The sequence below is a fragment of the Bos indicus x Bos taurus genome, chromosome 29 (genome assembly GCF_003369695.1).
Source record: "Bos indicus x Bos taurus breed Angus x Brahman F1 hybrid chromosome 29, Bos_hybrid_MaternalHap_v2.0, whole genome shotgun sequence".
In the NCBI taxonomy this organism is placed as follows: domain Eukaryota; kingdom Metazoa; phylum Chordata; class Mammalia; order Artiodactyla; family Bovidae; genus Bos; species Bos indicus x Bos taurus.
The window spans coordinates 5,468,661-5,491,276 of record NC_040104.1 but is presented as its reverse complement, the minus strand read 5'-3'; the positions used below and the strand labels follow the sequence as shown (position 1 = coordinate 5,491,276).

Here is a 22,616-nt window from a genome sequence, read left to right as displayed (position 1 = left end):
ATCCTTGACAGCAATCCCCCTGAAGTTTGGATCCAGTTTATTGCCCTCAAGAGCGAGCTCTGGCCATCTCTCTCACAGCCTCCTTGCCATGAAAACCCATGAAGACTTTTCAGTTGGGACCTTTGCTGTTTCTCTGCAGGAGACACTGCTAGCCACTCTTCTTCCTGAGCGGCCCCTCTCCTTGGCTGTTCACGATAGCCGTCCCCTGGCTGTCTCTCTGTCCCTGGCAGTCTTCCTCCATCTGCCCTGTGGCCTGCACTCCGCAGGCCTCTGTGTCCTAAGCCCCTTCAAAACTCAGTCTCCCAGGGATAAGCGGCCCCTCTGTCCGGGCTGTCCACACTGACATGCTGGCAGTCCCCATACAGCGTTCTCTAGCCCAAATCCCTCCTTAATTAGAGATTCACCTCACCAGATGGCCCCGGGACCTTGGTCTCCCTCTAAGGTGGTCTCCCAAGCCCCTCGAAAGCCAACATGCCCAAAGGGGGCTCGCCACCAAGCCTCACGCTCCTCCTCCTGTTCTCCATCTGGTTCACCGCTGGCACCAGGCAGTCAGCTGCCTGAGCAGCAACGGGGAGATCACCCCTGATGCCGGCCGCCACATCTCCAAGAGTCCACTTCTGCACTGCTGCCGGACCCACCTCCCTCTCCATTCCCAATGCCACCGTCTCCTGCCGTGACTCTGGCGCCGGCTCCCACCTGTCCCTGCCCCTACTGCTTCCCCAGCATTCCACTCCCCACTACATAGCCCAGGGTGATTTTCCTAGGACTTTCAGTCACTTCTGGGCTTGAAACCTTCCCATAACCTAAGACCTAAGAATAAAGTCCAAAATTTTCAATTCCGGTCACATCCCTTCTATTCCAGCTTTGATGACTATTGACTCAAATCCTACACTGCTCTTCACGTCCTCATCTGGGATGTTCCCTCTGCTCTGAGTACGGTCCACTTGGCCAACTTCTCATCCCATTTCAAGACTCAGCTCAGCAAACACCTCTCTCAGGAAGCCTTTCATGACTTTCTTGACAGGTTACCCTCCTATGACTCCTCATGGCAGCTGAGGTTCTCCACACTCGGCACTTCCTTTTAAGCCCTGGATGAACCTCACTTGTGTGGTGATTCTGAATCTGGGCTCTTCCCGTTGCACTCCTCCTTCCAGGAGGCTGTTAGCTGACTGCAGTGAACCACTTACAAAGCCCTTTAGTACGTTTGTGTTCTAAAGAGCACAACAGAGACTGTAGGCGATGCTATATCTTACTGCAGTAGAGTTCACTTACCTATTTATGTATTTATCGGTGTATTCTCATTTTGTTTGAAAAGCATTATCTTATCAAAAGCCCAGCTCAAAGGTGTGCTCAAGTCAAAGGACAGAAATAGCACAGCTGGTGAGACAACTGTGAGCAACGGGACTAAGTGCCCAGGGCTCTTCACCGTCCCACAGAGGTGCTGCTACCCTCTCTTGCACAGGGAGTGCCAGCAACAGCAGGCTGAAGGCGAGGCGCTGAACTAAGAAAAGTCTATCAAGAGACTGAAGATCCCGATATAGCGGAGGCGGGCAGGGTGGTGCTCCCCTGGCTTCAGCACTCACACACTGTGTGGTACCCTTCCCTTGTGGGGGCAAACCCCAACCGCATTAACCTGGACAGTGATTTGAGGTGGAGACACACACCCTTAGCTGTTAGTATATACTAGGTACAGTGCAAGATGGCCAAATTAGTATGACCTGAATCCTAATAAGCATTCTTTGAAGTAAGAGCTATTACCCCAAATGAAAACCAGGTGCACGTGGACTCACGTGCCTGTCAGGAGTGTCCATTTGGTAAGCGGCAGAGATGGGATTTGAACTGAGGTTTGTGGCTCGATGTTGACCACAGTCACGTGGCCTCTAAGGCACACCACAGAGCCATTATGGGGCCAGTGCCAGCTCCTGGTAAAGGACCCACGGTATGGCTATCGTGGTGACTTCAGGATGTCCTCAAAATCATCAGGCAGCTCTGCGTGGGGTTCAAGAATGACAGCCAGAAACAAGCGCAGTGAAAAAATGCCAAAGCACCCCAAAGGTTTGGGCTGGATCCATGCTCTGCCCTGGAAGAGCCTCAAACATACACACAGTGGGACCAAAGGAACATGAGGCCACACACAGCTCGAGATGTTCACAACATGGGTCTAAGGACTTGAGTTCCAGGAATTTACAGGCACCACAAGCAGGCTCCGCTTCATGGGACCACCACGGGCACGTCTGCCTGAACAGGGTACTGGAAGCATTAGGAAGCAGCCTGTAGGCTCAGCAGAACGGAGCATTCAAACTCACTAGAGATGTCTGTGGCGGGAGAGAGAGGCAAGTGGTGGCCCAGTCCATCTCCAGGATGGGTGCTCCTTAGTCAAGCTGAATGAGATGATTCTGCTGGGGGGAGTCCTCTGGGACTTGCACTCACACCCTGAGGCAGCACTGTGGGGAGTGGCCCAGCCACTGAGGCACAAGAACCAAAAAACCCTGAATCGTCTATTAAGAGCGTATAGTTCAGGTCTGTGGACTCATTCTGTGAACATGGCTCTCTTGTCTCCTCTCTGGATGCTAAAGCAAACAGTCAACTTGTGGTTCTTGAGAAGATTCCACAACAGGAGCTGCATGGAAGGAAGAAGTAATTTTTCTTCCAACTAGGCAAAAATGTTTCTTTAAGAAGAACATGTATGTTGTTCAAAGAAAGCAGTTCCTCTCCAGCTGTGAGCTGCTGAATTCTAAGCAAACCGCAGGATAAGATGGGTACCTCCTATTTGTACACTTGAGGTTCGCCCATGCTGCCCAGGAGAAAGGCTGGACAGCTCTGGCCTTGCACCCACTGCAGACTCAAAAGGTCATCCTTTCAACAGGTAGAGGAGCATGGTCAAGACACAAACACCAAAAGAAATACAGCCTAAAAGAACACTTGGAAGAGCCTTAGAAATATTGCTACAAATATACTTAGTGAACAAGGTTCTCAGAGACGGCTGGAGTGAGCCTCGAGCTCCTTCAGAGCCCCTGGCCACGTCCAGTAACTGTCTCATGGCCCTCACAGTTACTTACGCCAACCCTTGATTAACTCAAGACAGCCATTCTGTAGAAAGGTAATCTGAATACAGGAAGCGCCCTAATATGAGCAGCCACAGTAAAGTGCTAGTTCTAGTCTGTAATGCTGAGACCACTGCTCAAAGGATCACCTGCCCCCTCCAGCCTTTAGGAAGTGGCAGTCAGCTCCTCAGTTACTGTGCGCTGGCTGGGTTCTGGAGCTGAGGCCTGAAGTCCCTGACAGAAGGGCCTGAGCTCTCTCTTTAACAACAGCAGACTTTGAACACATACTTGCTTTATTAACAAATATTCCTGAGATGGTCACATAATAGAACACTCAGCACCTTCCAAAATTTTTTTTTTCCATTTTGATCTTTTAAACTAAGTGGTGTACTGAGTTCAGTATCTGTACATCAGTAATAGAGTTAATGCATCAGAACACAAAACACCCCCACCAACGTCACGAGCCATGTGGACAGTGTCGGGGCCATCTCTACTTGCGGATGGCGGCTCACTCCTAAGTGTTATCATGTAGACACTTATTAAAAGGGGCTTCAGAAGTCTCCAGTTTCACCAAGGAACCAGACTCAGAAAACAAAATGTTGATTATGCTGCATTTATTATTAAAACCAACAGTCAACAGTGAATGACAAACTAACTGCTCTTTTTGTTTCACTTTGGACGTTAAAGACTGAAGAGGAACAGCACTGCCTTCCACTCTACAGAGGTCAGCCCTGGCCTCCGACTCCAGCAGCAGGCTGATTCGGAAACTCATGGCAGTGACGTTCACCATCATGGGAGACACCGTCCCTTCTCTCTGGGACTTTCTGTAGTGGAGAGCACCCAGAGGTGGGTTGAAAACATCAGAAGACAGGAAAGAGAGTCTAAAATAGTCAGACCTCAGAGGGTACTTACTGCTCAGAAGTATGTACAGACATTTATAGTGCTAAAATAGGCATATTCTGGGGACTATCAAGTTAAAACTTTAAAATTTTATTCCTATCAGAGACAAGAAAGACTGAAGAGCCTACTGCTTTAGTGGCCACTAGAGCAAACTGGTGTCACCCAGATGAAGATCAGCAGCGATCAGAATGGTTCCAGGATGTCAAAGCTCCACAAACATGACGTGTTTTCTTATGCTCACTGGGGATTTCTTCTTTCTTTTCTCTTTATTCTTCATTCTCTTTTTCCAGTTTCCATTAGGTCTTGCCCCCACAAGCCACTGGGATCTTAAAGCTTGTCCCTTTCTCCTTTCCATCTCTCTTCCCACTTTTGGCAGTGGCTAGGACAACTCATCACAGTACAGTGACATTCAAACTGCTGCTCTACCACAACTCTGAGTCTGGGGACTGGTGGCTTGGCGAACTGGGTCAGTTCATTCTGAAAACGGCAAGTGGGCAGTAAAAAGGTGGAAGCCTTGAGGCCAGAAGCTACGAGCCCCCAAGTCCACCATCCCTGCTAGCAGACTGGCCAGCGCAGAACACGCAAGCGCCTGTGTGCTGCTGCCCCGTCCTCTGGCTTCTCGCAGACCTAACAACACCGTTACAGAGAAACTCACACCGTGAAAGCTTTCTGTCAAACATATGATGACCCTGGAACACATGACGAAGAAATTTAATGTCCTGTTACCAAGTATATTCAAGAAAAGTAGACAATTGAGTACCATCTGGAATCTGGAGGCATGATACAGACTGCTTTGTGCTTGAATCACTTCTAGAACCTTGCAGTGCTGGTGAAGTGCATGAATCCCAGGGCTGCTCTCAATGTTCAAAAGATCAAAACTACTAAAGCATGCTTTAGAAAGCAAACTCTGTGAAAATACTTAAAAAATAAAAAAAGACACGCTTATGGAACCTCCCCTACTTACTTGCGTCGTTTCTTCCCTGAGTGGTGTCTGCGTCAGTGTTGGAGCTGACAGACTGACTGTCTGAGTTTTTGCTGCTGTCACCTAACTTTTTAAGCCTATTTAAACGTTTATCTGTTTCTCTGAGTCCGTATTTGCTATTGATAACAGGAGCAGGCGCAGGCAGTCCCACTCTGGATTTAAAAGCACCAGTTCCCCGTCTGAAAAAGAAACAGCACAGGTTACACAAACAGCATACTCACTGCCGTCAGCCTGGTTGCTGAGAGCACCTGTCCACATCACATCAGCAGGTGAGATGAACGGATGAGGTTTAATTACTGCAAGCTGCCAAGTCTAGGACTCTCGAAATAAATATGGAGATAAAATTAATGCCCCAAAGACTTAAAACACTTTGTTATGACTATTGTCAATCACTTGAGAAGGTATTGGACCTGCAGAATTTCAAGTGTAGGTAAAAATAACCCACCCGTTAATTATATCCTAGTTTTGTTCTACATAATTGAACACTCCATTGCTGAATATTGAGAATGAAGAAATTAAAAGAGAAACTAGAGAATTTCCATAAACTAAGTCATTACTTAGAAGATAACGTTAGATACAAATAAATTCTAACTGAAATTGTGTATTAGGAAGGCTAGGCTATCTTAGTGAAAATCTCATTTCTGGAGTAATGAAAACTGTAAAATTCCTCCTTTAAAGTTACTGGATGAACATCATTAACAAAATGTTACTAAATAACAGACATTAGAAGACCTGTTTTTACCACTAGCTAAGATGATTTGTAACCTGCTTTGATTATTCCTATTGTTGTTTAGTCGCTAAGCCACGTCCGACACTTTTGTGACCCCATGGACTGTAGCCCTCCAGGCTCCTGTCCATGTGATTTCTCAGGCAAGAATACTGGAGTGGGTTGTCATTTCCTTCTCCAGGGGATCTGCCTGGCCCAGGGATCAAACCTACCATCTCCTGCATAGGCAGGTGGGTTCTTAACTGCTGAGCTGAAGAGAAGCCCAAGATGGGCCATACTTCCTTACAAAACAAATGATCATGGGTGGAATTATCTGGAAATTGATTTTTTAAAGTAAAATGACTATTCATCTGCTTCTCTGCTTCCTTGATTTCTTCTTTTTAACTTATGACAGTGATATGTGCTTGCTGCAACAGATGAGACCATCCCTGGCTCTGCCTCCCCAAAGCGGAAGTTCCCCGAGCTTCCCAGCCGTCTCCACGTGCATAGCTCCGGCACCTGTGTTAACCACCTGCCAGCACCTCATCTGCTGCTCTGCCGCGAGCTGCACACCTAGACCCACTGCTGTTTCTCCTTAAGCAAAAAGAAACCCCAAATCGGTAACACCACACACTCCACTCAGCAGGCAGCTCTCCTCCTTTCCTCCCACCCCAGCTCTCTTATCGCTTTATTGTGCACAAGCACTTCTGAACGCAACATGTTTTGAAAGCTGTACCTTTTACACAGACTAAACGTATCACCATCTACTCAAGCACTGGATGTGATGACTGAAACCTGTAGTGTTTTGGTGTCTGCCTGCCACCATGAACACTGCTGCTACACTGCTCTTGAAACCAAATCCACACTAGCCAGTGTGCTATTTCCACAGGACAGATTCTTCCATACGGAACTGACTGCCAGATAAGAGGGTGCTATTATTTTGAACAAATATTGCCAGAGTAAGTTCCCAAAAGGCTAAAGCACTTTACAGCCCTACTGACATTGTGTGAGGGCCGGTCTCTCCATATCCTCACCCGCAGCACGGGGTGTACTTGTCAATGTTACCGATTTGACGGTGAAAACGAGTATCTCGCTATTGTTTTACTTACCTCGTTCACAGCTATCATTTTCTGTGTGGCATCCTCCATACCCCTCTTTTCTCCAGTGGAGTCTATCTTTTCTTTATGAGCTCTAGGAGCTTTGTGTCCCTGGGTTATTAACGTGGCCGTATGTGTGCTTTTTCCTCCCTTCCAGTTTATCATTTATCTAACTTTTGCTTTTGGCTATTCAAAAATGTTCATACTCACCATTTCTTATACTAACTTCTTTCAGAAAATTCCACTACTAAGTTTAGACATATAAGTCTAAAATTTTTCTAATCATTTTACCTAATTTTTAAATGTAAGATTTTAATCTATTTGGAATTTATCTTGTATATGGTATGAGATGGGAGGTACGCTTGGTTTTCTTCCAGACCCATGATGAATTATACCACCACCTTTTGTTAAAGAAATCATCATTTCCCTACACATGGTATTAAGATTTCATACACACCGAGCTCCGCTTCATGTCCTCTTATCTATTTGTTCATATCTGAGCCAGTATCATTAGGTTTTGAACACAATTATTTCACAGAAATTTTTAATACCTATTAAAGCAAAGTGGCCCTAGTATACTGCAAAATGCGGTCACCATCAGACATACTCTCATACACTTTAAAATACTTCAGTCCTTCATATATTTATCATAGTTTAAAATACTTTGGTACTTCATATTCTTCAATCCCTCACTAGATTTTATTCTTCAAATTCTCGAGAGTTACATTTGCACTATTTACTGATGAAAAGTATTACTACTGTGTCAGGATGGTTACTGCCCAGAAGCATGCATCAAATATCTTTTGGACACTGCACCCATGATGTCAGGGCCTTGTAAACACTGCACTCTCCCATCTTCACCGGGCCCGTCTTTACCCTTCAGCAGCCAGCACACCACGTGTCCCTTCACAGCACTGCTCTCACAGCTGGCACTGTGCTAAGCCTCGTTTACCCTGCCTGGACGAGGTTTAACATGAGAACTATTCAGTAACTAGATGATGAGTAACTGAATGAGTTCCTTTGACTGGTCTCATTCTCTCACCTAATTTCTGGAAAGGCAGAAACAATTTGTTCCTGAGGATTTCAAGAATATTCCCAGACAACCTTTAAATCAAACTCTCCAATAGTCTGATAAAAGCCGTGCCTACTGCTCCATATGAGCCTTTCCATTTAAAAGCGATTTGCACTTTTCTATTTATTCCTTGTACTAACCCTGTCGAGTAGGCAGGATCAGCCCACCTGACCTGCAAGTAACAGTCTCAGGGAGAGCTAAGCTGCCCAAGGAACATGATGGCACGTGCAGTCCTGAACCAGTGGCAGAGCTGTCTCACGGCTGGTGTGGACTCCTGTGTATGCAGTTACATTGTAGGAAGACTCCTAAACATATTCAGCGTATCATTTGCTCCATTCATTCATTCACCAAACAGTTATCAAGCACGTAGTCATTACTACATGTGAGGTACTGTTTTGGATGCTAGCAACATAGCAATAAATGAAAAAGATAAAAATCTTTGCCTTCATGGAACTTACATTCTAATAGGAAAATGACCAGAAACCACAAAATACCTTTACACCTAACACCTGAATATTAACTGTGTGTTTTATGTACTTCTTGTGAGATAAATGTGATCCTCACAGCAACCCTGTGATACCCTAGTGTTATCTCCATTTCATAGATGGTGTAATTAAGGCACCAAAGCAGCTAAGCTGCCCAAGACCACACAGCTAGTAAACTGCAGAGTCCCAGGATCCCAACGTAGGGCGCTGATGTCAGGCCTCAGGTCGGGCTATGCCATGCTGTCTCTGCAGTGGCTTAAAGCGTTATTCGACTGTAATTAAACGACTTTGTGGGTTAAAGGGTCTTTTTGTGGACTGGTCTACAATTCAACCAATGTCTGAGCCATTTTTTTAATTTATAAAAAGATAAATTGTATCCCCCCACACTCCCAACCCCTCCTTTCCTGCCATCCTTTCAAGTCAAGGGCCTGGGAGCTGGGAGAGAAACTGCTGGGGCTGTGCCACGGCTCCATGCCTCTGCTCTCACGACACAAGAGACCTCTGGCTGCCCAGAAAGGAGAGAAAGCCGAGCTCTGGGGAATCAGCATGTTTCCCAAGGCCAGGAGGCTGGCAGCTGGGTGTCCACAATGAGAGAAACAGCACCGCCCCCTATCTGCTCCCGTGTGCAAAAAACATGAAGCGGCGAGAGTGCAGGCTCTGAGTCAGGGTGAGGTGGGTCTCTGCACCCGCAGTGTCCCACTCTACTATCCTCTCCCAGGACGGCCGAGGACTGAATCCAGGAGAGTAAAGCACCCGGTACCTCACACAGCACGTAAAACGGGTTCAGTGGATCTACGTGTGCTCACTGAAGAAGAATGTATATATGTATACACACACGTATAACTGAATCCCTGTGCTGTACAGCTGAAACTAACATGATACTGAGAATCAACTATATTTCAATTAAGAAACTAAAACAATAACAAAACCGAATCCAGGAGTGCTCCCCCTGTGGCTATGCCAACCCAGACAAGCCAGTGAAGCTGCCTCTGCGAGCTCTACAAACACGTTGCCACCAGATGAGCAGTGTGGACAAGGAGTCCCGCTCAGTCAGACTTGGGGGGTTTCCACAGGAGCCGTCCTGATGTGTCACAAAAGGAAGTTCCTCATCAAGCAGTAGGACTCAGAAATCGCGAAGAGCACGAACATCAAAACACAGGACTTCCAGAAGACACAGCCTGGGGTCTTTAAATGAGTATCAGTGGCGACTCTCACCTGCCGCTTTGGAGCAACCCCACCCTGGAACTGTGTGTGCGTGTCTCCCACTCTCTCCTGAGCATATCTGTATTCTGACTCACTCAACAGGGTAACAGCTGGGAACGACTGTAACATATTAAAAGGCCAGGCACTGGTGCCCCTACATAGTTCTGTCTTCTTTGGTTTTGCTCCTGTCTGCTGTCCTGGGTGTGATGCTACGGGACACAGAAGACTATCCCTGCCATCTAAATGATGAGAAGACGGCGTACACTCATTCTCACAATCATCAGGCATCAATCGATACTTTACCTTTCACAAGTGTAACACTCGCAGAACTCATTGTTTTCTCCAAAAAACCCATCTCCATAATAACAAGAAATTTCTTCTCCAGGTTCAATATCTCTTAGGGCCTTCACACATGCTGTATCTCGACCAGTTGACACAAACTGAAATAAAATGAACTCATTAAGAAACGCATACCTGAAGCAAAGACAAAATACTTGAGATAAAGTATTTTTTATGCTTACCTTACAGTTAGGTCTGCAATCTGAAAAATGTCCAAAAGATAAAGTCAATTAACTGTAGATAAGATCTGAAACACGAACAATTATAGAAATCTGAAATAAGCTTTCCACATAATTTTCCCAACTTTTGATAGAAGTTTTTGATCTCGAGTTAAACTACAAGAAGACTTATTTTCATAAGTTTGTGCAAAAACAATTTCCATTTCCAACCCTCTTTTAAAGGAAGACAGTTAAGGTTACTCTCAGTTATAGCAGCGCTACCCAACACTAGAGCTAACACCTCAGAAACAGAGCTTACCATGGTTTATAAATGCAGCAGGACCAAGCCAGAGCTGAGCACAGTTTTTCCTTGTGGAATACATGACACTGAAGTCGTTTTCTCCATGTCTAAGCAGCATGTTCTCCTCAATTTCTGAAAGTTCGGCAATACAACCCACCAGTAATTCTATTTTGTCATTTCGTTTCCTATTTAAAATATGTGATGGTAAAAATTACTAGTAATTATAAATAATAAGGCTTCTTTTAATAAAATAAGCCTGTCCAATAAATACCAGGAATTGAGAAGACCTAGCTGTGCATGTTTTAACTGACTCACGCTGACCACACCTGGATAACCTCTCCTCTTCCCTGGAAGCCCCCCAGCCTCGCACAGCTGCCTGATCCCTACAGGAGACCAGGAAGGCCTGCAGGCACCGTGCTACCTACACCTCAGAAGCCCCTGTGCTCTGCAGGCAGGGAGGACTCAGAAAGCCGCTGCACTGAGTTCAGCTTGCTGACCCTGGAGAAGGACACAGATGAGCAGCAGCAAAGGGTCAGGAGCACCCAGAACTGGGGTGCCGCCCCCTGGAGCACCACCAGCCAAATGCAGTGAGAGCCCGTCACGCACCAATCTAGAGGCTGTGGGAAGAAAGGCAAGTGGAACTGGTCAAAGTACTTTCAGCAGCATGTTTTAACCCAATACAACCCAAATGCTATTTCAGCAGGTCAGCAGTGTGAAATACGAGTGAGAAACGCAATATAAAATCTGACATGTTTATCACAGCTGCAGCACTTCTCAACTCATTAAGACCAGCCACATTTCAGAAGTCCAATAGCCACGCATGACTGGGGCCACTGTCCTAGATGGTGCAGTCAGAACCCAAGACCTCAAACCTCACACCCACCTGCCAGGCAGGGAGCCACGAGAGCCCAGCAGCAGGCTGGGTACCATCCCATGGCAGACAGACACGCTCACTCACGTACATACACATTTTTCCCAAGAGGCCAGGAGTCAGGCTCTTTAACATTCCATTTTCAGGTAACTGACCCTAACATTTTTGCTATAAAAAATGTCGGGGGTCATATAAGAGAGAGGCTACAGGTTTCTTCTGGGGGGTAAGGCAGGGAATAGGCATTCTTCTTTATAATGAAGAAAGATATAACCACATACTCTCTTTCCTGTATGGCTCTCACCCCTCCTACCTGAGGTCACCTTCACTGCATGTGTTTGAGCTGGCACACACACGTATTTTCAGCAGGCAATGTGCTAATCAGTTTTTACACGTGAAAGTCCTTGGACCATTAGAACTTCATATGTGACCTTTCTTACAGGCCAGTGAAAGACTGATTCTGGAAGCTAGGTCATCTAACCCCACAACCCCTAACCTTTCAGCAGTCCCTGAGCAGGCATCCGGACTTGTTAAGAGGAAAACACAAACCACTTGGCTTAGAGGTAGGACCTGGTTCAACTCAGGCTTCCAACTTCACCACCGTCCCAACCCCAAGTCACTGGGCTGAGGCGCTGGCCCTGCACTGGCTCCTTTAGGGCGAGCTCCGGTTTTAGCCCTTCCCACGCTTTCTTAGCACAGGAATGGTAATTTGAGACAGAACTTTAAACAAGATTATTTTATGGGTTTACACTAGTATAATAGTTACCACTCTTTCGTTGCAACTATTTTGGCTCCATTTTGTTCTGAAGAGTATCTATTACAAGGCAATATTTCAAATCCACTGTCAGTTGCAAACATTCGCAAATAAATAAATACCTAAAACAGAAAAAAATTTTGATACTTACTTCACACTAAATTATTTACCTTGCTAGACTCTCAGAATTATAAAAGCAAACCACCACCATCAATGAAAAAATTTAAGATTAAGTAACAAATATTGTTATTTCAAAATTTCACGTATTTGTATACTTGGTGACTTGGCTATGTTACTCTAAAAGTTCACAGAAAGTTTCACTTCTAGACAACGAAGTCTTCTCTATGGATAGTCATAAATTAAGGTATTATTAGACCTTCATATTAATTAGTTTTATGAAAACTGGATTTAAAATGTCAGTGTTCACTAAAATTTACATTTTAGTTTCCTTTAATCTTATCCAAACAGAGAAACATTAATTTTTTCAATAAACTCACATGTTCCTTGAATAATTTCTCCTGCATTTTGTTCTTGTTGAGAAAATAGTGCCGTGCCCATTCTCCTGAAGTCAGACATTTGAAGGCTTTCTCCAAGTGCTCATCTTTCTTAAAACGTTCAATTACTTCTTTGAGTTCTTCCTGCCTTCCTTTAATAGGCCGAAATCTGAAAGAAATAAAAACAACAACTTTAGTTATCTTCCATCATCCCTGGGCCACTGTTAAAAGATCTTGAGAAAAAAGTAACCTAAAAATAACAGCCAGACCTAACAAGAGAACAGTAAGTAGTCTGGATAACGAGTACTAAAGTAATACTGATCACCAAGAAATACAACTTCCCTTCCTCAAACTGCACTTTAGTATTTTTATTTCAGTGTTATCTCATTAACCAAGAGGTGACCAGGTGATTCAAATGAAAGCTAATTCAGACTTTTAACTGTCACCCAACTTGGGAGGTACAAAACGAGAGATCTAGGATAGAGTTCATCTAACCGAGTTGGAAGGACAAGAATTTTTTAAAACATGCAAAATCAAGCCAGAAGAGTGCAGGGCACTGAGCTTTAGAAGGAGGATGAAGTAAGAAAAATTATGCCATAAACAAAAACACCCTCCATGTACAGTTAGAAGAACCCCGAACTAAGTCTCCTGACAGGCCCTGAAACACACCTGGATGGATGTTCTACCAGCCACGTCAAAGGAGTCTGTGATAACTGCATTCCAAGAACAAAAAGCGTGCAAGAGTACAACTTGAGGGGTGGTGCTGTTGTGGTGGTGATGAAGGAAAAACTGCTGGGGTAAAATTTCAGAAGGCATCTTCGTAAAATCAGCTATGACGACTTCAGAACACTACATGGCCAGGCATGTCAAACACAGGATACAATCCTGGCGCAAGTAAAACTTAAGTTTTACTCATTTTAAAGCCATGTTCTCAATGAAATGTGCACTACGATTAAAAGTTCTTGGAGCTTGACTTCAAAATTTCTTCTCAAGTTAATGTAGTTTATTTTAAAGCTTTTTAAAAAATTAACAGCCAACAAAAAAAAGGAATTACAGACTGCTCTTCAAGTAAAATACATTAAGATTCAGTACGATTTTAAGCCACAATATTTCACCAAGCATTATTTTTAGGTGCTGTGCATACAGGTGCTATGGTGAAAAATACAAGCTAGACGACGTGGCTACTGTTCTACGGAAAACTTTGCTGGGATTGAAAGACGTATCCGTGCATCAAACAGAGAAGCAAGGATCAGTGTGCAAATACACATTCATGTGGTGCAAACAACACTGCTGCAGCACTTCACAGTGCGGAGGTTATAACTAAAGCATGGTTTGGGGTTGACACTGGTATGGACAAGGAAGAAAGTGGTGAATTTAGATTTCTAAAGAAAAAACAGACTATTGCTAGAGGCAGGAAGGAACCAGGAGGAGGAAGGCAAAGGAGAGAAATTCTAAGCCGAGGACCTTAGCAGAAATTCTAAGGCTTGATTCAAAGAGATGACCAGGGCTGAGGGAGTCAGCTGGCGAGCAACAGGACAAGGAATGTTACAGAACAAGGAAGGGCAAAGATGCGAGGAAGAGAATAGGTATAATACAATTTACTGGGCAGGATCTTCAGAGGCCTTCAGGTGGGTGAGCACACTGACACCTCTAGAAACTCACGAGCCCCAGACTCCAGGGTTAGGAAGCTCTCGCGACTCCTAACAGAAGGATCCAAAGGAGCTCTAGAGATAGTACATGAAGAAACAGTGCCCTATTTTATTTCCCATTTCAATCAGTTAGCACACCAGCCCTCACAGACAGATGGATGCAAATCCTCTGGACAATTCAGAATGTCTTTAACTAGACTGTCAGACTATGATGTCAGGGAATGACTAAAATGCAGATCTGAAGAACTGTGATAGTATTCAAACTTCCACACAGTTACAGTATTAAACTACTTTTGAATTGCGGCCATCACAAGTGATTTTGTCAACACTGGGTTTCACTAAGAAACCCAAACTCAACCCTTCCGGCTGCAACCCTGCACTATGGGGTTACGTGCACAGGAAGGACAGATAAGACCACTCAGCAGCTGTTAGCTGAGGCACACCACTCCAGGCAATACCAAATGATGGGAAACAGAAACTCACATTCTGCACAGTAAAGAGAAAAGCAAAAGTTCCCTCTGAGCAATAATACATGATGTTAAGTGATGGGGCCACAGCAATCGTTACATGTTCAATGTAGGACTGACCAATGGCGATACCTATAAAGTAACTGCATGGCTGCACACATCAGAGTCAGGACTATATTCACCTCAAAATCTTAAGAACATGACAAAAAATAAGTCACAGACCTGGAACAGACACCAGCAACTCCTGACAGGCTTCATGTGCGCTCTCCACGTTCTGAAACCTGCTACCTGAAGACACCTTTCAGCTATCCTTTTGTTTACTCTTTGCTTGTGATGGAAACCCTGAATGCTTATTGGAAGGACTGATGCTGAAGCTGAAACTCCAGCATTTTGGTCATCTGATGAGAACAGCTGACCCACTGGAAAAGTCCCTGATGCTGGGAAAGATTGAGGGCAGAGGAGAAAAGGGCATCAGAGGATGAGATGGCTGGATGGCATCACCAACGCAATGGACATGAACTTGGGCAAACTTCAGGAGATGGTGAGGGACAGCGAGCACTGGCGTGCTGCAGTCCATGGGGTCACAAAGAGTTGGGCACAACTGGGCAACTAAACAACAAAAACAACACGATGCCAGACAATTAATATGCTAAAACCAACACACAACCACCACCTCTTGAGTTACTAATATATTGTACCTTCCACACAACCTGTGACTTTCTTTTCCGCTTTCCTGACTTCTACTGCCTCAAACACAAACAAACCCCCTAACTATCCCCTTGCTGCCCACTGGACAAGAATCTCCATTTTACTTAAAATGTAATTTGCAGTCCAAACTTACTGTCATATTTGGCTGCTATAGGCATGAAATGACAGTGATGAAAAGGAGGAAGAAAACAGTACTGGGTGCAGACAGGAAGGGGAAGAGACAGCTGTTTTCAATAACCAGATAGAACATGAAAATCACCTGGCTGACAGTTCAAGTCAAATCCCATTATACTAAAAACTGTGAGGAATAAAAATTATTTAGTAACAAGGCTGTTACAACTATCAGGTCCAGAGCAAAAGGCATGGGGGATCTTGGAAAAAATTAACTTTCTATTATTGAATAGAAAAATATGCTCTGTCTTCTCCTTAATACAGTCACGCTAAATCTCCCATACAAACTGGCTCCTAAAGGTAGAAGAAAATTCAGATGATTTAAAAAATTATGTCTGGCTCCATAAATGAGAAAAATAAGGCCCAATGAGGGCCAGCTGCTGGAAGGAGGGGACTGTTAACCAAGGCGGTCTTGGCCCTGCTCTCATCTGAAGCCTGAGCGCCCTCTTGTGTCCCTTGAGCATGAGAACGGGATCTGACTTACAGCTGAGCACCAGCACCAAGCCCCACCTGAGCCGGCCTGCCTGGTGCCCTGACAGCACAGCCAGAGGAGTGCAAACAAACTGCGTATGGGGTGGCGGGGCAGGCAAGAGAAACAGGCCTTTGGCATTTCCAAATCAACACGCCCCTCCTCCCTCTTAACAGGTCATTTGCAACTTTAAATAAACCAAACATTTATTTTTCTCTTCCCACACTTCTCTGATCCCATGGCCGGTAAGGAAATTTAAAAATACGGCATTTACAATTATTTACTATTAAAAGGGGCAGGGAAAAAAACATATGAATTCACACTCCCACACACCTGTTCCCCACTCTTTCCAGAGACTGACTTCCCAGGTTTTCTTGCTATTTGGTTTTTCTGTTTCCAAACCCAAGAGACCACTGTGGCCATGAAGAAAAGCTGCAGGTGTGCATTAGCTGCACTACTGTGCCCCTCCATGAGCATGTAAACCAAGAGCCGACTGGAGGGAGGGGAAAGAGGAGGGGACAGAAAAAGGGAGCGAGGGAGAGGGGGAGGGAGAGAGAGAGACATGCTCAAATATTTAAGATATGAAATAAAACCGTGAGGCAACATCGTGAACACATTCCCCCTCTCAACATAAGTTTAACTGCAAGCTGACATTCCGAGACGCTGGGGGGCGGAGGTTCCGCCAGGACAGCTCTTCGCTCCTTCTTGACCTGAAAGTAAACAACAACCGGAAACATACCTGGCTGAGTCCTGCAACCAGTGCTCAGCTAATCCCATGCAGTGCCGCCTGATCTTTGGATGAATGATTTCTCTTAAAATTACCCTGTTATGGAGTACAAGTGGTTTTTTAAATATAGCTAATACTAAAGACCAAATCTTCAAAAGGTTTGCAAAATGTTCTACAAATCTTGTTTACACTGACACCTCCAATTACTTAACATAGAAGAACATTGTAATGGCTGAAACAAGTTAGTTTGTATCTTATTACTGTTTGTAATGCTCTCTACCTACCTTACAGGGTTGTTGTGAGAAAAACTGTCAGATTTTGAAAAATGCCTTGAGCTCCTCGGAGGAAAGGCGCTATATAAATGCAAAAAAAAACAACAATAAAAAACTATACAATATTAGATGTATCAGAAATCCCTAACATGCTGTGATATCTAACAACTTTAAGAAGCCACAGGTTGGCTCGAAATGATAAAAAAGGCCAGGAAGCTAAAATTCTTTCCTTCCCACAAAACATTTTATCCTTGATTATACTAAAAGTTCAAAAACTTTCTTTATGCTTTCCAGTCAAACACTTGATATTAAAGTGACATTTAAAGTGATTTATAAGTTCACATTCAACAGTGGATACAAATGATAAAACAGTGGATATCAAATATATAAATAATGAAAAAAAAATTAGATGGTTAGTGTAGTGGAATTAGGTAAGTGAGGACTGCACAGGCGGAAGTCTGTGCCCTGAGAGGACTCTTCCCATTTCTGCACAGTGTGATGTCCCCCCAGCTCCTCAGGATACTGTGAAATCACTGGTCACATGGCCTGAAAAATGGAGCATCACTGACAACACCTATTTCTGTTTCACGACCTTCATCTCTCCACTAGCTTTTTAAAAATCATTATAGAGGTATTACTAACAACTCTATTTTCTGGTTAAAAGGATGAATTTAAGTTTTATAACTGACAAAAATCAACTAAATCAAAACATTTCCTGACAAATTGAAATTACTATTTTGCTTATGCCATTTCTAGGCATTCATGCCACAATTCTGATTGCCTTGTTAGTAAATACAGGGATATGCTAAGGTTAAAATATAACCAATTCATAACATATCCAGTTTGGGAATATCTCAAATAATTAAACATCTACTGTTTCTGAACAGTATCCCTGAAGGTACAACTGAAGTAAGTAGAAGAGAAGAAGAGGGCATAAAAAAAAAGAAAAACTAAGATCAAATCACAGATCAATAAACATGAGAACAAAGAAGCCACTTATTGTAAGTAACAGATAACCTGGAGAGTTAAAATCCAGTTCCAGTCACATCCTCCAGTCACTTCTTTGCACGCCAAAGAAAGAGAAGTCCACAAAAAAATAATAATTTCAAAAGTATGTATGACTATTCAAAGAGAACACTGCAAAGTTTCCTTACTGTCTATAAAATAACTTTGAAAATCGTTTAAGTGGCATTCTGGCAAATTCTCACTCAGAAGATAAAGAACTATAAGTGACAGCTTTATTTTCAAACAGACCCACCAAGGATGAATGAAGGCCTCTACTGAGGCGGCAGCACGCCGTGCTTGCCGCAGCGGCACTGACCGCTCGCCGCACTGTAAGCAGTGACCCTGTCACTAGGCCAACGGAGTCTAACCGGGGGCAGCAGCACTAGCTGCAGCATCAGTGGCTATTTTAGGAGCTGTTTGAGTAGAACCAAATGAAGCACTGGAAAATATGAACCTGGGGCACTTGGGTATAGTAAGATTTAAAGTTTTAATAATAATATCTGTGTGGTAATCCTAAACCCTACATTTTAGGACTACATGTCTTAAGATGAGTCCCAGAACTACTGATAAGGGAGTTTCTACCCACTTACCACATGGCGACAAGGCTCAGCAGGCTCGATGGTTTGGGACTTTGCTTCCCAAGTGTAACTGGGAGTTTGTGACAAACGGAGACTCTCAGGCCCCACCTCAAAGCTACTGAATCAGAACCTGTACCTTATCAAGGTTCCCAAGTGACTCATATGTAAGCTGATTATAAGCAGCAGCTCTCCAGGAGGACTTTTACAGAAAACATGAGTTATTTACTGTTACAGAAACCAGTAACAGGTAACTCTTCAGCCTCAGGGACAGTCAAAGCATGAGGGCTTCAGAATACGTGGAGTTCTTTCCCAAGCCATTAAAACTTTTGTTGTAATTCTGATGGAAAACTTTCTAAAAGTGGTTTATATGCTTCCATATTTCAGGATACAAGGCATAATAAACATAATCTGTTTCTTGATGACTCCAGGCCATAATTACAGGCCTTTGAGGTAATATTCTGAATGCCACTAGACTACTAGGTCAAACAGTGAGTGTATCACTTTTTCTTCCAGGCTAACCAGTGAGTTAAATACTACTAGGACTCTAATAGTAGGAGAATGAGCCCTGGCCTCTTATGTTCACTGGGAAATAGGTGATTCGGACTCAGAATAATACAAGCTAGATTTCAGTCAGGCACTAGGGCATCCAATCCTGCTGATTTTAGAATATCTATGTGCCCCTCTGACGGTAGGGAACCAGTTAAATAATCTCAAGTTCATTCCAAATTTCACTTCGTTTTAGTAAGTAAAGATATATGATGGCAGGAAATTACATGAAAATACCAAAGGCATGTTTTAACTGGAATTACTTCTTTGGGAATTTAGAATATAATTGATAAATGAATTATCTTGTTTTAATTCTAACAAGGGACAGAATTAAAGAGGAAGAAATGAACACATGACTTTCCTCTAAGCACCTGTCCCCAACTAGTTACTGGTGACCATCCGCCTGGTGATCCAGTCCCTCCAGGGCCGTGCCTGACATGGCAGCTACAAAGCCTCAGCGCTGGTATGACGCAGCCCAGAGTGAACAGAGGCCCAGAATTCGCTCCACATTCTGAATGAACCCCCACTGTCCTGCTTTTCCACCAGATTTCAAAACCCTCTGGACATTAAGAGGCAACAAAAAGTTGTAAAGGTCTGACTTCAGTGCTTGGCGGCAGTTAATTATGAAATTATCAAAGGGTCTTTTTGGGAGCAAGGTGATATTTAAGACAATTAAAGAAATTTAAAGGGTGACAGATGTAAAGAGTTATGTAGTATTTTATATATGTGGCATGCAATATTCAATAAAGCAGTTACAGATTTATTAACATTTTTTATCTGCATACTGAATATAAGCACATCTTTACTTCTAATGACTGAGTCTCAAAGATAAAACATAATGGTAAAATTCCCTATATATAGTAGCAATTATTTAAAAGATGAAAAATTTGTAATAAAATCATGAAAAAAACTGATGCCACCTAATTTAAGTAGGAAAAAAATCATCCACATTTTCAAGATTGTACAGGATGCATATAAGCTATTTCTTTCAGCTAAGATAATTCTCATCAAATCTAAAACAGAATATAAAGATATGCCTCCAACTTTATATTTTAATAGAACCATCTCAAGATAAAATAAGAACATAGAATTAAAACACACAGCTCTTGGAAGCTTTTGTTGCTTTTCTTGGCTCACACTTGGAAAATTCTTCTGCAACAAAAACTTTCCTTTAACGTCACTTTAAATTTTGACTTAAAATTAACCATCTATTTTCTCAAGTTCAACGACATCATCTGTTCCACTCAGAATAAAGACTTAAAATTACCTAGTATTCATTTTGTGTGTTTGAAAACCTAAATAGGGATCAAGAACCAAACTGGTCGCTAGGTCATCATTTTCACAGAGTTCCTTGGCAGACATTCCAGAAGATGGTACATATCGACTCTGTCCCTCAAAGCCTGAGTTCCCATTACCTGTGAGAAGAGAAGAGAGAAAGTAACTCGCACTGAATACTACTTAAATCTACCTTAAAAACCTTCAGCTGCACTGCCCATTCAAGTTAGTAATTAAGAATTAAAACTGCTACTTCAATTTTACCAATTAAAAACTGAGTACCCTTTGCAAAAATAGAAAAACCAAATCCAGTAAATTAACTCAATTATTGAGAGCATTTTCGTTAGATAATATTATCAAGTTCCCCAAGAACAGGGTCTAGATAGCTGTGATACCCTGGCTGAGATGCCTTACTTGCCCATCCAAGGAAGAGCTGACACAGGAGACGGGCAGATGTTCGTCAGAGTAGCAAGACAGCCTCAAGGGCCACTGCAGACGGGGCTGGGGTGAGAAGGAAACAAGAGGAGCACGAGACCCCTCTGCAAGCAGTGCCAGAAGGGCAGATCTCAAAGGCGCCAAAAAGGAACATCCAGGTGTTACACCTTCAGCTCTCTGCTTTTGGGCAGATGTGTGATTATCATCCCCACTATGCGGGAAATTGAGGCCCAGAGGTTAAGAAACTTGCCTATGGTTACAGAGCTAGGTAGCAGAAGAGGGGAGAGAGGTAGAGAGAGACTAAGAGGCCTATTTCTAACTAACCCGCTTGAAACAGATTTTGAAGGAACGGATAAAAATAGGGAAGTGACTGAAAAAGGTAACTAAAGTAAATGGGTTTAACTGTGTAAGAAAAACACAATGTAAAGAGAGGAAAGGAAGACTAAATTTGTACGGATGAAGCTTCATCAGTGCTGATTTAAGTTTGACGTACATGTCATTGAGTCTCCATGGAGCCAGCACATGTAATTACAGAGGATACCAGCAGTGTAACTTTAAGCCTCTCAAAATTAAAAGGTGGAAGAATGAGAGACAAAGCGAGAGATCTAACCATGTCATCCACTCTCCCAATAAGTAAATAAACAAACACTTACATGTAAGTCCCTGGCAAAGGGTCAGTATTTGTTTTCAAGTCAAACTTCTGCATGTAGGTATGTGTACAACTATCAAAGTTATATTTTCTATAACAGCTTTATTAAAATTTAATTCACATACAAGTCACCCATTTACAGTATACAATTCAGAATATGGTTTTAAACATATTTACAGAATTGTATAACCATCACCACAAACAATTCTGGAACATTTTCATCACCCCTAAAAGAAACTCCATACCTACTAGAAGTTACTGTCCATTTTTCCCTCCCACACAGCCTCCGGCAACCACTAATCTACCGTTTGTATGGATTTGCCTAGCTCTGAAAATTTCACATAGATGGAATCATATGACGTGGTTTTCTGTGACTGACTTCTTTAGCATGTTTCTGTGACTGACTTCTTAGCATGTTTCCAAGGCTCATCCACGTTGTACCACGCATCAGTACTTCATTCCTTATTAAGGCCAAAGAATATTTCATTGTATGAATAGATCACATTTTGTTTTTGATTCATCAGCTGATGGAAACACAGGGGCTGTATCCATTTCTGGCTATGATGAATAAGGTTTCCATGAACACTCAAGTAAAGTTTTTGTGAGTACATATGTTTTTCAACTCTCTTAGGTACATATCCAGGAGTGGAAACTGCTGGGTCATGTGGTAACTCTATGCTGAACCTTTTGAGAAACTGCCAGACTGTTTTCCAAGTGGCTGCACCATTTTATGTTCCCAAAAACAGTGTATGAGGACTCTAACTTCACCACACCATCACCAGTTACTATTTGTCCTTTTGATTTCAGACATCCTGCTGATTGTGAAGGGGTACACTATGGTTTTGATTTGAATATCCCTGATGACTAATGATTTTGAATATCTTTTCATGTATTGGCCATTTGTATATCTTTGAAGAAATGTCTGTCTATTCAGATCCCTTGCCCATTTAAAAATTTAAATTGTTTTTTATTATTTACTTGTAAGAATTCTTTTTAAAATTGATTTGGCTGTGCTGGGTCGCTGTTGCTATGTGAGCTTTTTCTCCAGCTGCAGGGTGCGGGCTTCTCAGCGACGGCTTCTCTTGTGGAGCACCCGGGCTTCGGTAGTCGCACACATGGGCTCGAGAGCTGCAGTTCCTGGGCTCCTGAGTGCAGGCTCAGTACTGTGGCACACCACCGTAGCTGCCGCCCCATGGCCTGTGGAGACTTCCCAGGCCAGGGATCCAACCGGGCCTCCTGCAATGACAGGTGGACTCTTTACC

The 22,616-nt window shown here is 43.3% G+C and overlaps 1 protein-coding gene across 1 annotated transcript in view; it reads right to left on the bottom strand.

The window, feature by feature from the left end:
• The window catches only part of KMT5B (lysine methyltransferase 5B), a 53,422-nt gene that overhangs the window by 6,902 nt on the left and 23,904 nt on the right, over positions 1-22,616 (bottom strand). Inside the window, 9 exon segments of the mRNA XM_027532380.1 lie at positions 4,909-5,105; positions 9,793-9,929; positions 10,011-10,030; positions 10,306-10,472; positions 11,922-12,031; positions 12,407-12,572; positions 16,607-16,690; positions 16,879-16,947; positions 20,263-20,410. Coding sequence (XP_027388181.1) covers positions 4,909-5,105; positions 9,793-9,929; positions 10,011-10,030; positions 10,306-10,472; positions 11,922-12,031; positions 12,407-12,572; positions 16,607-16,690; positions 16,879-16,947; positions 20,263-20,410 — 1,098 coding nt within the window.